Genomic DNA, 16037 nt, shown 5'->3' on the forward strand with positions numbered 1-16037 from the left:
TCAGCTGCTATTGGGATTTGTTTAACTGAAAATATTTTTTTTACATTTTGCTTTACAAAATGTGAATATATATATATATAAAGCCGGGGCCTTTATTTACCTGAACTGAGGAAGGTAACAGGCTTTTATTTGAAGCAGGCTTTTATTAGAGGCAGGCCTTTATTTCTAATTCCATCTGTTTGATAAGTAATTGTTTTAAATAACCCGTTTTAAATTAAAAGCGATAGCGTTCCAATGGACAGAGATCATAATATTAGCACAGAATCAATCACCGAAAGAAACAGTTCGGTTCAGACGCGCTCTGTGTCAGTCTGCTTCATGCTGAATCACATATGCGCAGTATCATCAGCTCTCGAATCGGACGCGTCCGACAGACACGGTTCTCGGTTCAGTGTACTGGTGATGATCCAAAAACCGATGCAATTACTGGTTCTTGATTCGAGAACGAGAAACGCTCCAGCAGTGGGCGTGTACGTTCATTATCTGGCTCCGCTGCACAAATTTCCCCCGGCCTTTATTTGTCCGTGTTGACCACGGCCACTACAAGAGGCCCGGCGTTTATTTGACTACTGGTTTTTATTTGAGGAATTACAATATATATATATATATATATATATATATATATATATATATATATTTTATATATCTCGTATTTTTCGGACTATAAGTCGCACCTGAGTATAAGTCGCATCAGTCCAAAAATATGTCATGATGAGGAAAAAAAAATATAAGTTGCACTGGACTATAAGTCGCATTTATTTAGAACCAAGAGAAAACATGAATACACGGTATATAATAGACACGATTTTTATTTTGGCTGCTGACCAAAACTTATTCAAGTTACAGTTATAACTCACAGGTCCTCTCTAGGTGCTGATCCACCATCTCGGCTGAATTGTACTGGATCCGGGTAACTACAGTGACCATCTGATCTGGATACAGACTGAATTTGGTGGCTAAAGGTGACCTCGGAATAAGAGAGAAACAGACTAATATTAGCATAGATGCCATTCTTCTAACGATGTAGCAAGTACATTGTGTGTTATGGGAAGTGTTCACGGTTCCGGTTTTCCTAATTAATGCAGCCTTAAAATCCTTTAACAGATTTGAATAATAGAAAGGTGTTAGTGTGTTATGTGTAAGCCAAGTTAAAGATGTGGGTCTTTGATCTAGATCAGGGATAGGCAATTCCAGTCCTGGAGGGCCACTATCCTGCCAACCCTAATTAACCCTCAGATGGTTTTCGGTTTTTTTTTTTTAACCCCAAATGACTTTTGCTCAAATAAAAAAAAAAAAAAATGTTCCCTTTGTCCAAATGGTATGAAACCTTCTATGGCTCTCAATACTTTCTAGATCTACAAAAAAAAAAAAAAAAAAAATTGGAATGATATCTGTTTTTATGTTAGCGTGGCAAAAACAACGCAGAACACATCGACAGAAATGGCACAAATAAAGTGGCACACTTCCACCAATGCAAAAACATCCACAATGCTAAATTATATTGCTCACAACACACATACACACACACACACACACACACACACACACATAGAGGAATACATTTTTGAGACTATTAAAACTGTTCTCTTATCATTTGTCAAATAAAATCATCCAAAATGCAGAACCAACACAAATATAAAGTGGTGACACTGAGACCGACAATGTGTACACACACACACACATGAGGATATAAAACAACTGCTCTCTTATAATTATTTCAATTAAATCATGCAAAATGCAGAACCACCAAAGAGGGAGAGAGAGATGACAGGATGAGACAAAACAATTTAGCACGCACACACAAACCTGCTCCAACGCCGTCTACAGAAGTCATGCGGTTTACCATGCTTATTGCCTTGCAATGCATTGTAATGTAACATTATTGAAAAACTTTTTTTTTTTTTAAGTAAAAAAAACTAAACTTTGACCAAAAATATTTCATTTTTGTTATAATTTTTATTTTATAATATTTAGATATGAATCCAACTTGTGAAAAGATATCTTTCAGGTAGTCAAATAGCAAATAGCATATAGTGGAGCTCTATAGCCATCTAGTGGTTAAAGTGATTTTATTTTTATTTTTTTACAGCATTTTCCAAAAAATGGGTATAAATGTTACATTAAATAATTTAAAATTATCCATGTTATCCCCATGAATGAAAGTTAGAAATCTGGGTCTTTTTTTAAAGTGAATTTTACATCAAATGCTGTTTTTTTTTTTTTTTTGTAAAAAGCCTATTTAAATAAATATTTATTTGTTTATAGAAATTTAAAAGATATCATAAATCCTCCAAAAACTGCACAAATGTTGAGTAAAAACATTAACAAACAGAGTAAAATTACATTTGTAAACAAAAAAAATTAAAAAAACTATTATCTTGTTACAAAATTAAATGTTATTGTCCCAAAAAACACGAGTATGGACAGGAAACGAAGACCATCAGAGGGTTAAACACACCTGAACAAGGCAATCAGTGTTTTCGGGATTACTAGATAGATACAGGCAGGTGAGTTTTTATGAGTGCTGAAGCTAAACTCTGCAGTATAGTGGACCTCCAGGAACGGAGTTGCATATCCCTGATCTAGATTTAAACCGACACTTCCATTAATGCCAGCAAAGTTTTAGTATTGAACGCAGCACTAAGATCCTATAGCACTAATAGAGAGACACAACCACAGTCAGATGTTAAGAGCAGGTTATTTGTAACTAAGGAGAGCAGTCTAAGTACTATGCTACGGTCTAAATCCTGACTGGAAATCCTCACAGATACCGTTTTTCTCTTAGAAAGAATATAATTGTGAGGACACTACCTCAGAAAAGGAAAGAAAAGGAAGATTTGAGATTGGTCTGTAATTAACTAGTTCTTCGGGGTCTAGTTGGGTTTTTTTTGATGATAGGCTTAATAACAGCCAGTTTGAAGGTTTTGGGGACATATCCTAATGACAAATTGATAATGGTCAGAAGAGGATCTACAGTAGGTGGACAGCCTAATTGGGCATTACTACAGCCGCGGTAATTCAGTCGCGTGTTAAAATCATTCGCGAAAATACCACCAGGTGGCGCAAAGGGACGGATTGCGAAAATAATGTAATTGTAAAATGGGATAAAAGAAGGAAGTAAAACAACAATAACATTATGATATAACATTGTAACTTTTAAAAAAAAAAAAATGTTACAATTTGTTAATTTCAAAATTAGGCTACAGTCTACTAAACAAAAATTAAAAGAAGAACTTTACACAAAGGATCATATGAATGCTATTTTTATTAAACAGTAAATAAATATAAGGCCTATGGGTGTGTGTGTATATATAATTTAAATGTTTTCATTTCATTTTCATTTCGGTTCATTCTTGGTTTAAAAAAAATCTTCAGGTTCCATATGCAGAGCGAAATGGGAACGGTCCAGCATTTACCAATAATTAGTATTAACTCTGTTAATATTCTTGATTTTTCAAACTACCAACAGACGCCACGCAGCCAGTGTGTCAGCGTTCCAGACGTCCGCTTGGTCGGCAGTACGTCCGCTTTATAACGTTCACTGGTGGACGTTCTGAGGACATCCGGATTTGGTAACCTTTTTGACGTTCGCTGGCGGACGTTCGGAGGACATTCGTCTGAGACAGTTTGTGAACGTCCCTGTTTCGTCCCTCATCTGCCATTTCCATTCCAACACTTGAAAAATTCAGTTCTTTTTCTTTTATCATCAGACCGGACCAGGGCAGTAACTAGTTACATGTAACTAATTACGTAATTTAATTGCAAAATAAATGTAGCTGTAATCTTTTAATGTAATGTAAACTGTAATTAAATTACAGTTAATTATGATATTGTTAATGATTACAAAGGGAGTTACATTTGAATATTTTCACACATATACATATTTAAAATATGAGACACCAATGTTTCTGAAGTTGAAGACACAGAATATGACACATGCTTATTCCATAACAGTTTTATTTCCTATTTTGGTTTATGTAAATGATTATTTATTTATTTTATTTTATTTTTAGATTAACTGCCTTTCTCCAAGGCATTATTAGATGCCAATGTTTCCTTTCATAGCTATGCAAAGATTTGATTTCAAAAAGAGATCATAGCTATTAAACTATATCTTATGATATCAAATCTGTATTTAACCTAAAAAAAGATTGCAAAGTAAAAAGAGCTGCTAAAGTCCTATTTTGAGGTGGTTGTACTTTACAATTAAATTATAGTCTTAATTCAAATGAAAAAGGATTCTGAAATCTGAGAGTAATCAGTGTTGAGTACCACTGTAACATTAACCCTGGCTGCTTTAAATGATTCAAAATAATCAAAATTTGAAAACAATATAAATTTTGAAAAGTGATCAAATGTAATCCGTTAAATTACTTGGTCACTTGAAACAGTGACACTACATATTACATTTTAAATAAGGTCATTTTAATCAATCAATCAATCAATCAATCACCTTTATTTATATAGCACTTTAAACAAAATACATTGTGTCAAAGCACTGAACAACATTCATTTGGAAAACAGTGTCTCAATAATGCAAAATGATAGTTAAAGGCAGTTCATCATTGAATTCAGTGGTGTCATCTCTGTTGCAAAGTCAGATTGTGCAGAAGAATCATCTGTTTCCTGTGGTCTTGTCCTGGTGGTCATCTGAGACTAGGTCTTTACAGGGGATCTGTATCTGGGGCTCTGGTTGTCCTGGTCTCTGCTGTCTTTCAGGGCAGTAGAGGTCCTTTCTAGGTGCTGATCCACCATCTGGTCTGGATACGTACTGGATTCGGGTGACTGCAGTGACCCTCTGATCTGGATACAGACTGGATCTGGTTGCCACGGTGACCTCGGAACAAGAGAAAAACAGACAAATATTAGTGTAGATGCCATTCTTCTAATGATGTAGAAGGTACATAGGGTGTTATGTGAAGTGTTTCCGGTTCCGGTTTACCTAATCAATGCAGCCTAAAAATCCTTTAACGGATTTGGATATTAAAAGCATATTAGTATGTTATGTGTATGCCAGGTTAAAGAGATCTAGATTTATCTAGATTAAATCTAGATTTAAACTGCAAGAGTGTGTCTACCTCCCGAACAATGTTAGGCAGGTTATCCCAGAGTTTAGGCGCCAAATAGGACAGACCTCTATTGTTTGTGATTCTGGCTGTCATCCTTTCTTGCATTGTCTTGAGTCTTCACTTTGCCAGTTATAAACTATATATTGTTAGTTGCCTGGATAGCCCACAGTCATTTAGCTATCAATATGCTCTCTACTGGATGTACAATGCTCTGCAGTACACTTTGTCTTTTTAGAATGTTAATTTCTACTTCTGCAGTTATTTTGGGGAAAGTAACTAAAAAGTAATACAGGAGTAATGTAAGGTAAGGAATTACTTTTAAATGACAGTAACAAGTAATCTATAATGTATTACATTTTGGAAATAACTTGCACAACACTGGTCCTCTTCCAGGCAGATTTGTAACATATTTTGTTAAAGGTCCCATGACGTGGATTATTTCCTTTTTTATGCTTTTTTTAATGTTTCCTTAGGTGTACTTATATTGTTATTATGGTTTTTACATTTAAAATTTAGAAATAAAAAGCATTTTTATATCCTGATATTAGCCCTCTGGCTTGATTGCTCTATTTGAAGGGGCGTATCTGCTGTGAGACTCCAAGTAAACAACAACTGTTGTATGTTTTCTCTCACAACATGCTTTCACCACAACTAACAGCAAACACATGAATAAACCACATGAATACAGTAAGAGCTTTGTAGTGCAGCATAACAGCGGCATTCATTGTAACGGCAGTTTAGGCAAGTGTGCAGATATACTCGCGATGTGTGACAGCTCTGAAAAAATAAAGGGAGCGTTCTTTGATCGCTCTCTGTAGTTAAATCACAATTTAAATAACAGGTTTGTTTCATGCTATTAAGAAAAACAACATGAAGTTGATCGTATAGTCACTGGCTTGATTCACTGATGCATAAACAGTATTAAACGATTTAGAAAGAAAGTCTGTGTGAACTTGAATAATTAGCTACACATCAGAAATCACTGATCACAGATCAAGCATTAATGAACCATGTTATTCACTGTTTGTGGCGGTGCTGTTGAATCCATATCATAAAAGTCTGCTTGTAACGCCTGTGCTGACATTGCGACTGAATTATATGTATATATTTGGGCAGGAAAAGCAGAGAAAGGGGAGGTAACATTTCTCCTTATAACATCATAAGGAGGAGATTCAAGATCAGCCCGGTTGAGCTTCCATTTTCTCAAAGGCAGAGAAAGATTTTGATTTGAAAGAAAGTGTATGTATTGAGAGAAAGATTTCGATCAAAATCTCGATTTACACCGATTAAAATTTCTAGAAACTTGGGGACCATATACAGGCAAGTGGAACTCATATTAATGTAAAAAAACGTCAGAAAGTGACATTTCCGTGTCATGGGACCTTTAATTGGAACTACTTAATTATTGCCCTGATGGTGAAAATTAGTATCTTCATTGCTTTAAACTTTTTTCTTACAGCCACAATTTATTTTGTGAAGCTCAAAAATCTTGTTCTGTACATCAGGTTTACTCCTTGTGATAGATGATTAAAGGGTTAGTTCACCCAAATATGAAAATTCTGTCATTGATTACTCACCATCATGTTGTTTCAAACCCGTAAAACAAGATTTCAATTGAATCTGAGAGCTTTCTGACCCTGCTTAGACAGCAACACAGCTTAAATGTTCCAAAGTCCAGAAACATAGCAAGGAGATCTGTGAATTAATCCATGTGACATCACTGGTTCATCCACGAAGCTACGAGAATACTTTTTGTGCGAAAAAAAAAAAAAAAAACTTTATTCAAGACAGCTCTCAGATTACATCAGAAATATCTTAATTTGTGTTCAGAAGATGAACAAAAGTTTTACAGGTTTGAAACAACATGAGGGTGAGTAATTAATGACAGAATTTTCATATTTGGGTGAACTAACCCTTTAAGTGCCATGACATGACATTCAGCCAAGTATGGTGACCAATACTCAGAATTCATGCTCTGCATTTAACCCACCCACACACACACAGAGCAGTGGGCACCTAAGTCGTGGCATTGCCGGCCCGAGATTTGAGCCTACAATCCTAGGGTTAGGAGTCAAACTCTCTAACCACTAGGCCACCATTTCCTTCTTAATCAGCTATCAGAAGGTCAGAAGGAGTACAACCAAATAGTAGAATTCTGATGTACAGAACAAGATTGTTGAGCTTCACAAAATAGAAATGGCTGTAAAAAAAAAATAGCTATAGCATTGAAAATACAAATTTCCACCATCAGGGCAATAATTTAGCAGTTCCAATTAAATAAAGATGTTACAAATCGGCCTGGAAGTGGGCATGTGTCTATATCATTCTAATGCATGCTGAGGAGAAGAGTTTGAGTGGCTAAAGACTCTCCAATGATCACAGCCGGAGAATTGCAGAAATTACTGTAGCGTAATCTTGGGGTCAAAAAGCCTACCGTATATTCTATATATAAATATACATACATATATATATATATATATATATATATATATATATATATATATATATATATATATATATATATATATATATATAATATTAGTGGGTGGCACTGTAAATGTATCAATTTCCTCATAATAACGGTTTTTGCAAATGATCACGAGAAAAAATTAAACAATCCAAGGTCAAAAACAAGTCAAGGCAAAAACAAGACTGATGGCTGAAGGTCTGGAATTCATGGTAGCTTTCATTGTCAAGGCCAGCACAGGAGAACATTCAGTGTTGCCAGATTATAAATGGCCATGTATCGTACCAGAAGTTCAAAATTATCGTACACGAGTGAAAACAGTTATTTATCTATTCTAAACCAACAACATTTTGACACGACCTGCATATTTCCACAATAAATAACTAGCTGTATGGTTGGACGGAAGCAGTGCGACAAAATACTATCCCATTATTTTCAGTGACTGTCTGCGTCGTGGTGCATATTAAAACATATTAAAATGATTTTTAACACTTGCTTTGACTCATCCAGTGAAGAAAGAATTTAGCTGTTGCTGCGTGGTGCAGTTAACTCCACATCTGAGCCGCTGTCATTGGAAGACTGTGTTGCCAGATGTTGGTTCTTCCGATTTTGCGTATGAGTATAGAAGCCCTATGACTGCAACTACCATCATTTGAATTTTCATAAAATTCTGAAATTATCGTACGTTACCGGATTTTTTTCATTATTAATCGTACACAGAGGTTAAAATTATTGTACAAATATGATAATTATTGTATGTCTGGCAACACTGAGGCCATTTGACCAAAATGTAAAGTGTCAACCAAATACAGTACATCGTCACGTTTCGGGGCGTGGAAATGTCACGACAATAACAGACCCGTGTGTTAAACTCTCTGACGTTTTTTTAGTGAAGTGAAGTGAAAGTGAAAGTGAAGTGACATTCAGCCAAGTATGGTGACCCATACTCAGAATTTGTGCTCTGCATTTAACCCATCCGAAATGCACACACACAGAGTAGTGAACACACACACACACACTGTGAGCACACACCCGGAGCAGTGGGCAGCCATTTATGCTGCGGCGCCCGGGGAGCAGTTGGGGGTTCGATGCCTTGCTCAAGGGCACCTAAGTCGTGGTATTGAAGGTGGAGAGAGAGCTGTTCATGCACTACCCCCACCCACAATTCCGTCCGGCCCGAGACTAGAACTCACAACCCTTCGATTGGGAGTCCAACCCTCTAACCATTAGGCCACGACTTCCCCAAGATTCTATGCCACAAATTGTACAACTTTACAACACTGCTTTCTTCTTTCGTTAGAGGGTTTGGCGTCACGGCATCATTTCCAGTTGGAAAATTACAGAACACGATATGCACGTCTACTGGAAATCCTGTATAATTCCACCAATCCGATGACAACTTCTAAATTCCTGAAGTGTTTCCACTGTTGTGTGCCGTATGCATCAGACATTTAGCCAATGGTCCATGGGTGTGGCATCTGAAGGCCCTTATATACTTCAAACAAAGTTCGTTTTTGTTCTTCATTTGGGGGGAAATAGAAATTCGAAAAGGCTGAGCGAAAGTGTACTGTTTCCAAACTTTTCAACACCCCCACGCTGCTGGCGGCGGGTTGTAGATTAATGTAAACGTGTCACGTTGCTTGTGACACCAAGATTGGTTGCAAGTTCTTTCTATGAATGAAATGCTTTCTCTGAATCTTTAAAGTCTCTCCACAAGCAATCGTACAGGTGCAGATATATTTGTGCCAGCTCAGCTATTTGACACTCCAGTGTATTCTGGAAATGTTGTTCTATGCTCAGACTTCCTTTGAATGAGGAACGAACCTAGGGGAAAAAAAAAATCATAGACAGTAAAAGACATGGACACAGCGATCCTATTAGATTCAACTGAGAAAAATGAAGTCAATTAGAAGCACGCACTTCCTGGGTGTCGTGCTTATTGCGCAGACTCAAACGACATCAAAGCTTGATGAAGTAGATGTCACGTGAGCAACCTGTAAGTCTTCTAACCACTGTGCCAAGATAAATCTGAATCACCCACCGAAACTTGCAGAGAAGGCGAGCGTGAACAGGAGTAAATTTTGGAAAGTATTCTGATTATTATGTCCCTTGACTTTATGCCTCCACATCCCCCCGCTAGCCTCATAGACAGTAAAAGATTGCCTGCGAGCTTCTCCTCCTGTCCATACGGTAATTTCTCTACTGTGTGACAGAGAGTCGCTGGTTATGACGCAATCGTTAGCCTATTTTTTTTTTACAAAAACTGCTTCTACGGGACCATACCATAAGATACACGTTAATGGAGCCTTTTATACATTTCCGTGTTTCTTTAGAAATAATTAATGGACAAATGGAGTCTTTAAATGCATCAGATGTAAAGTTATTTGCTGTCAAAGTGACGCCAAAATGAATGGGAGTCAATGGAATGCTAACAGCAGGTGGGGGTCCGCTAGCCAGTGGCGGCGCCCGGGGTGCTTCAAAAAAATATGAAACCCTGCCCCTTTGGAAAAAATGCACGCCAAAGAAGGTGGGGTTTCAGAAGAAACCTACTGATTGCGTAACCGCCAAGGACCAATGGAAGCTCAAAGGTGTTTAGGAGCCAAAACAAACTCCCCAGAAAGTTTTGAACTGCAGAAATGAACTCAAAACGAACTTTTGATTTAATTCAAAATTATGTCATATCAGTTTGTTTTTCGATTTCGTTTGAAGTATATCGCCTTGAGGTTAAGACATTGGCAAAGCTCTGGGATGGAGTGCCCTCTAGAGGAGCTCCTGGGCTCCAGCTGAAGATCGTGACAATAGTATGATTTTTTTGTTGTTTTTGTTGTTGTTTTTAATTTAATCGAATTAGACTTTGTATTTTGCTATAAAAATTATACATTTTAAAAAGCTGATAAATTTTTTATAGACTAAAGACAAATCTTATTGCTGTTATTAGGTGGCTGGCACAAATAATGAATGTAATTGGAGTGATATATTTTTTAAGCACACTGTCCCTGCTGCATGGTATGATTTCTGGTAATAATTTGAAACCCACACATATTCAAATCAGTTCAGCAGTCCTGACAACTCCTGGTGCTCCCAATCCGGGCAATTGCATGCACAGTTGTTGTGTTCAAAATGCCATACTATCATACTACGCTTACTTTTTCTGCAGAATCCAGTATGTATTCTGTTCATGTGCAAATTTTCTGTATGCAGGAATTACCTGGGTGACCTACTATATTTAGCAGAATCTGCTAAATATAACTCAAGTACACTGAAATCAGTAAATAAGCTGTGTTCAGAATGGCATACTTCCACACAACTCCTATTATATTGCAGTATGCTGCGTGTATAATGTCAATATTAAGAGAATGTTCTGTATGCATGGCATGCCCTGATCACCTGCTACATTTGCTGAAATTTGATGTATGCATCTGAAGACACTGCATGGGATACTGTTTCCCAGAACGCAATTCACTCCATGTAATGTTTCATCTTCAAACGTGTCAGTGAACTGGAGACGGGGAATGGTAAATATAAAACACTTTTATACATACATGCTACTGTAAACAGCAAACTATCGCTGTTTATCTAAAAACAATATCATAAGTAGGACATAAATTGTACTTTAATCTCTACAGCACGTTTCCGATCAAGTCAAATGACACCACCTTTATTTCTATAGTGTTTTATACAGTACAGATTATTTTAAAGATAATTGAATGATAAAAATATTGAAGTAATAGAATATATAAGTAGCGCAGTGGGTTTAAGATGTGTGATGAAAGATTTTGAGTTTGAGGCCGCCCTTTACCAAAACTTGTTCTAGGCTACTCCTTTTCCCACCACATATCAGATCAGAAAGGCATTTATTTTTAAAACTGGAAATAAAACTTCTTATTAATAATACAGTATTATTAGGTGGTTAGCACAGGGAGGTTTTTGTCCCAAAAAAGTTGCATTCATTTAATAATATTTTTAAGTATGATAATTTAAACACACTATGTTATTGCATACTGTTTTATGTTGTACTACAGTACTGAAATATAAATAGTTACCTCCTAACTACTATTTACACAATTATTAATTCTGCTCATTGTGTAAAGTCTATTAATTATGAAATGAGTTGAATTTGGCAATATAGCATTGTTTACTATGAATAATTAATTAACAAGCGTTTGTAAAAAGAATGTTTGATGCATTTATTTGTGAGGTAACAACTTCAGTAGTACCAACCACGCATGTAAAATGACAACATTTCTCAAATAAAGACCACATGCTCATATAATGACGTTCGTTAGGCGTGATCTTTCGCTCTCTCACATATACACGCGTGCGCGCAAATTCCTCGCGTAGCACTGTTGGGGAAAGAGAATGAGAGGGAAGGAGGGGTGAAGACTCAACTTCTGTCAACAGAAGGAAACGCTTTCTTTTTATGCCAGTAACAAAACTCTCGGCCTGTTTTCGTACTCTGGTCAGATGATCGTCTCTGGACTTTATCTGTGATTAACAATATCTAATGGGATTAAAGAGGCTCAAGTTACCGATGCGTACAAGCGAACTGTCGAAGTCCGTTATATTAAACTGTGTCAAACATTTAAGAGAACGCCTAAACTAACTTTTTGAAGGATGGGGCATAATTTTATATAAGTTCGACGATTTGAGATCCGCGCGTTCAGCTGAAGAAAAACGAATGGAAGAATGGAAATACTTATTTAGGATAATATCTTAACTAGCTAACGTTAGTTGTGTAGTTGTTTTTAGAGATGTGCTATTCTTGCATATCCGTTTGCCACGTTTGAAGACTCGAACGATTCGAAACCGTCGTTTCCTTTAAAGAAGGCCAACTCGTATATTATCCTTCACATGTGTGGGTTTCCCCTCAAACTAGACCATGAGTCATTTTGACTGGCTTAAATGCTGTTGAAGTTGACCAGAAGGATAAATCCACCCATTACAGAATGCTGGTGTGAGGGTACTGAATATGGCATCGGCGATTTTTGAGGGCACATCCCTGGTGAACATGTTCGTCAAGGATTGTTGGGTTAACGGGATACGCAGGCTCATCATTAGAGGAGAGGAAGAGGAGTTCTTTGAAATAAGGACTGAATGGTCGGACAGAAATATACTCTACTTGCACAGAAGCTCCTCAGATTTGGGAAAACTTTTAAAAAGACTGGTGGAGTCTTTCCCTGAAGACGGAGATTTATTAAAGTCCCCACTGATAAAAGGTAGGTGCCAAGTGTTATTAAATTCTACTCGAATCATCTATTCTATTCTATTCTATTCTATTCTATTCTATTCTATTCTATTCAACAAATCATTTTTCGTTTACTCGATTTATTTAATATTTTGTTTACTTTTGCTTCCTGCATTTTAAAGAGAAAAATACCTTTGCAAATCACAACATTTCTGAAGAACTATTCGCCTCATCTGTGACTTCATAGCGCAATAAAACATCTCTACTCGATTACACTAGACTACTCTTCTCTACACTTGGAAATCTGTGGTTATTAACTCAATGAGCTATTTTAGCCAAATGAAAATGACTTTTGTTGATGTTATGTAGTAAGGCTTATTGAAGTAGTCATATCAAAAATATTTCATCATAAAAACAGTTATGCCTACTGTACTGTATTCTACTTTAAAAATCCAGATGTTTTCCACTAAAAGTACCCACTGGAAGCAAATGTGTTTATTGGTTTGGGAACAAGGTTCAAGTATTCTGCTTAATAATTCATACTGTACTAGACACAGTGACACACAAACCAGACCTATCATGTGGCTCTTTGCCTTTTGAAACAGATGACTCAGTGACTAGAGCTTTCTGAATATAGAGCAGCCTTTTTTTAATTCTTTTTTTTTAGATTTCACATGCCAGGACAGAACATTACACATATCACCCTACTAAGGAAATAAGCATTCACAACTTTTGAAAACAATATCACCGGCACCTGGACATTGTATGTCTGAGTTATAGCAACTTTATTTTTCATGGCGAATCATCGAAATTCGCCAGGCCACCATGGACATGCCCTTCGACAAAACCTCAAGATCTTCCCAATTTAACATCGCAAAGGCCTTTAGATTAGGCATACCAAATTTGGTGTTGATCGGAATACATTTCTAGGAGGAGTTCGTTAAAATATAACGCATGGAAATGACAAAAATTAAACAAAATTTGCTCATAATATTAAAAATAACCGACTTACTGTTGGGTTTAGAATTTTGCTCCAAGAGTCTTTTTTTGTAGGTATTGGTGTGCCAATTTTTGTGCATGTATGTGAAACATAGCTGGAAGGCTGTTGATTTTCTTAGTATAGGTGGCGCTGTTGAGCCAATTTGCCACACCCTCTTCTGAATCCTCGCACCATCGGTGCTCGGGCCCTAAATATATTGCTTCACTGACTTATATCATTACTGAGGCTGAGTGTGTGTTGTAAAGGGTGCCTCCTAAATTTAGCCCCCCATGGCATCCATGACCACACACATACACACCCTTTAATGTTTTATGGGGACTTCCCAAAGACGTAATGGTTTTGAACAAACTGTATTTTCTATCTGTTTATCCTAATCCTACCTCTAAAACTATTTTAGATTTTCAAAACACTTAGTTCTATATGATTTGGAAGCTTGTTTCCTCACGAGTCCCAAAAAGTCCCCACAAGGTCAAAATTTTCTAATACACTTGTATGACTATATTTGTGGAGGCATTTGGTCCTCATAATGTAGTGAATAACAGTACAAACGTAAACACCCACACTTGTATTTGTGAATTACATGGAAATTGCATAACATGTATAGATCCATGGCTGGAAAACTCACTGCAACAATCCCAGTGTGAATATGTAGATAAAGCAGGGCTGCACAATTAATCAAATTTCAAATTGCCACCATAATTACATAATCGTTCAAAGCGGCAATTAATTGTTTCAAGTCCACTTATGTTATTCTGAGTGTCTATTTTTTATTATTTTTTATATACTACTATGCATATTTTAACTTTTTTATTACTATTTAAAGAAAAAACAAATTAAATGCAAAATTTAACATTTGATGCTTAGTACTTTAGAAAAGCAATAAAGGCTTTTCAGTGTGAGTGTTTTCAGCTTGTTTATTTTTATATACAAATATGGCATGTAGTTGCTTCAAACAATGATATAAACATCATTCAATGTAAATTGTGATAAGTGATAATCATAATTAATAATCATAATTATCAACTAATACTAGCACTTACCTTTTATTTTCTTGTCTTTCATATTGTTTTTATATATATATATATATATATATATATATATATATATATATATATATATATATATATATATATATAACAACAACCTGGCTATGTGTTCTGTACTAGACTAACTGAGACTTGTCATGGCACTTGTATACTGTTGTTCTCTTGTTGATCTAGTTGCTTCTATTGTTCTCATTTGTAAGTCGCTTTGGATAAAAGCATCTGCTAAATTATTAAATTAAAATTTAAATTTAAAGGGAACAATCGACAAATATGATTTTTGTCATTATTGTTCAGACCTAAGATAGTGTTAATGCTTAACAGTTAAATAAACAAACATAACTAGATATGTTTGCTCTTATTTTTGTCTTTTTCAACATCAGACAGGTTTCTTGTGAAACAGTTTTGTTCTTATCAGTTCAGTACATCTGCTTGGGTGGACTGCATGTTAAGCCACATCATGCTTGTTTTCAACATTATTATATGCTGAGTAGCTAATGTTAATCTGAATGTGTTATGTGTTACTGAGGGACAGTTTGAAATTTGAATGCTGATTAGGGGATAAAATCAATAAACTCTGAGAAAAAACGGGTATCAAAGTGGTTTCTCATTCCCCCCATCTGCGTGGTGCCTGTTAACACTGGTTACTCTTTTGTTATCCATATGGAAACTTTTCAAATGGTGACAAAATGTTAGCAGAATGTTAACTTTTTGGAGGTAGACAACATGAAAGTGTCTTTTAAAACTCAAAAAAGACCCTAGTTTTTACCCCACATAGGCTTAAATCTATAGACCACAGGAAACAAAAACTTCCACTGCAAATCCTGACAGGAAGATCACCGGAAGAGCATTGATATCTGTTGGGAAAACAGCATAGTTGGATTAAGTCACATTTAGCTTGTATCTTGTTTGGGAAAGAGTCGTATCTTCCTTAAAGGCACACTATAGGATTTTCACAAAAATAAACTGTAGACTCTTACAAAAATAATCCATTACTTTATGATCCACTAGAAGTGTGTGGTGGTGTTTTTGTCTACATAGATATTGTCCTTTGCCTGTATTTTCTTATTTGAATCTTCTATTGCTGTGCTCATTTCTGGGCTGCATCCTTTATCGAGTGGGTGTGTTGTCTGTGTCTGAAGCTTTGGAAGCTCAACTAATTTGTAATATCTTGACACTAAAACAATTGACTAATGTTACTATTGTCTTACTAACTTGTCAGATCGATATCCATAATTCATACATTTTTATGATGACACAATTGTTTATTGGC

The 16037-nt window shown here is 36.0% G+C and overlaps 1 protein-coding gene across 1 annotated transcript in view; it reads left to right on the plus strand.

The window, feature by feature from the left end:
• Positions 1 to 11863: 11863 nt before the first annotated feature.
• The window catches only part of pxdc1b (PX domain containing 1b), a 40495-nt gene continuing 36321 nt past the window's right edge, over positions 11864 to 16037 (plus strand). The window contains exon 1 of the mRNA XM_026201162.1: positions 11864 to 12752. Within this exon, the coding sequence (XP_026056947.1) occupies positions 12506 to 12752 (247 nt within the window). The 5' untranslated portion in view covers positions 11864 to 12505. The remainder of the gene's footprint in view (positions 12753 to 16037) is intronic.

This window comes from Carassius auratus, chromosome 24 (genome assembly GCF_003368295.1).
Source record: "Carassius auratus strain Wakin chromosome 24, ASM336829v1, whole genome shotgun sequence".
Lineage (NCBI taxonomy): Eukaryota > Metazoa > Chordata > Actinopteri > Cypriniformes > Cyprinidae > Carassius > Carassius auratus.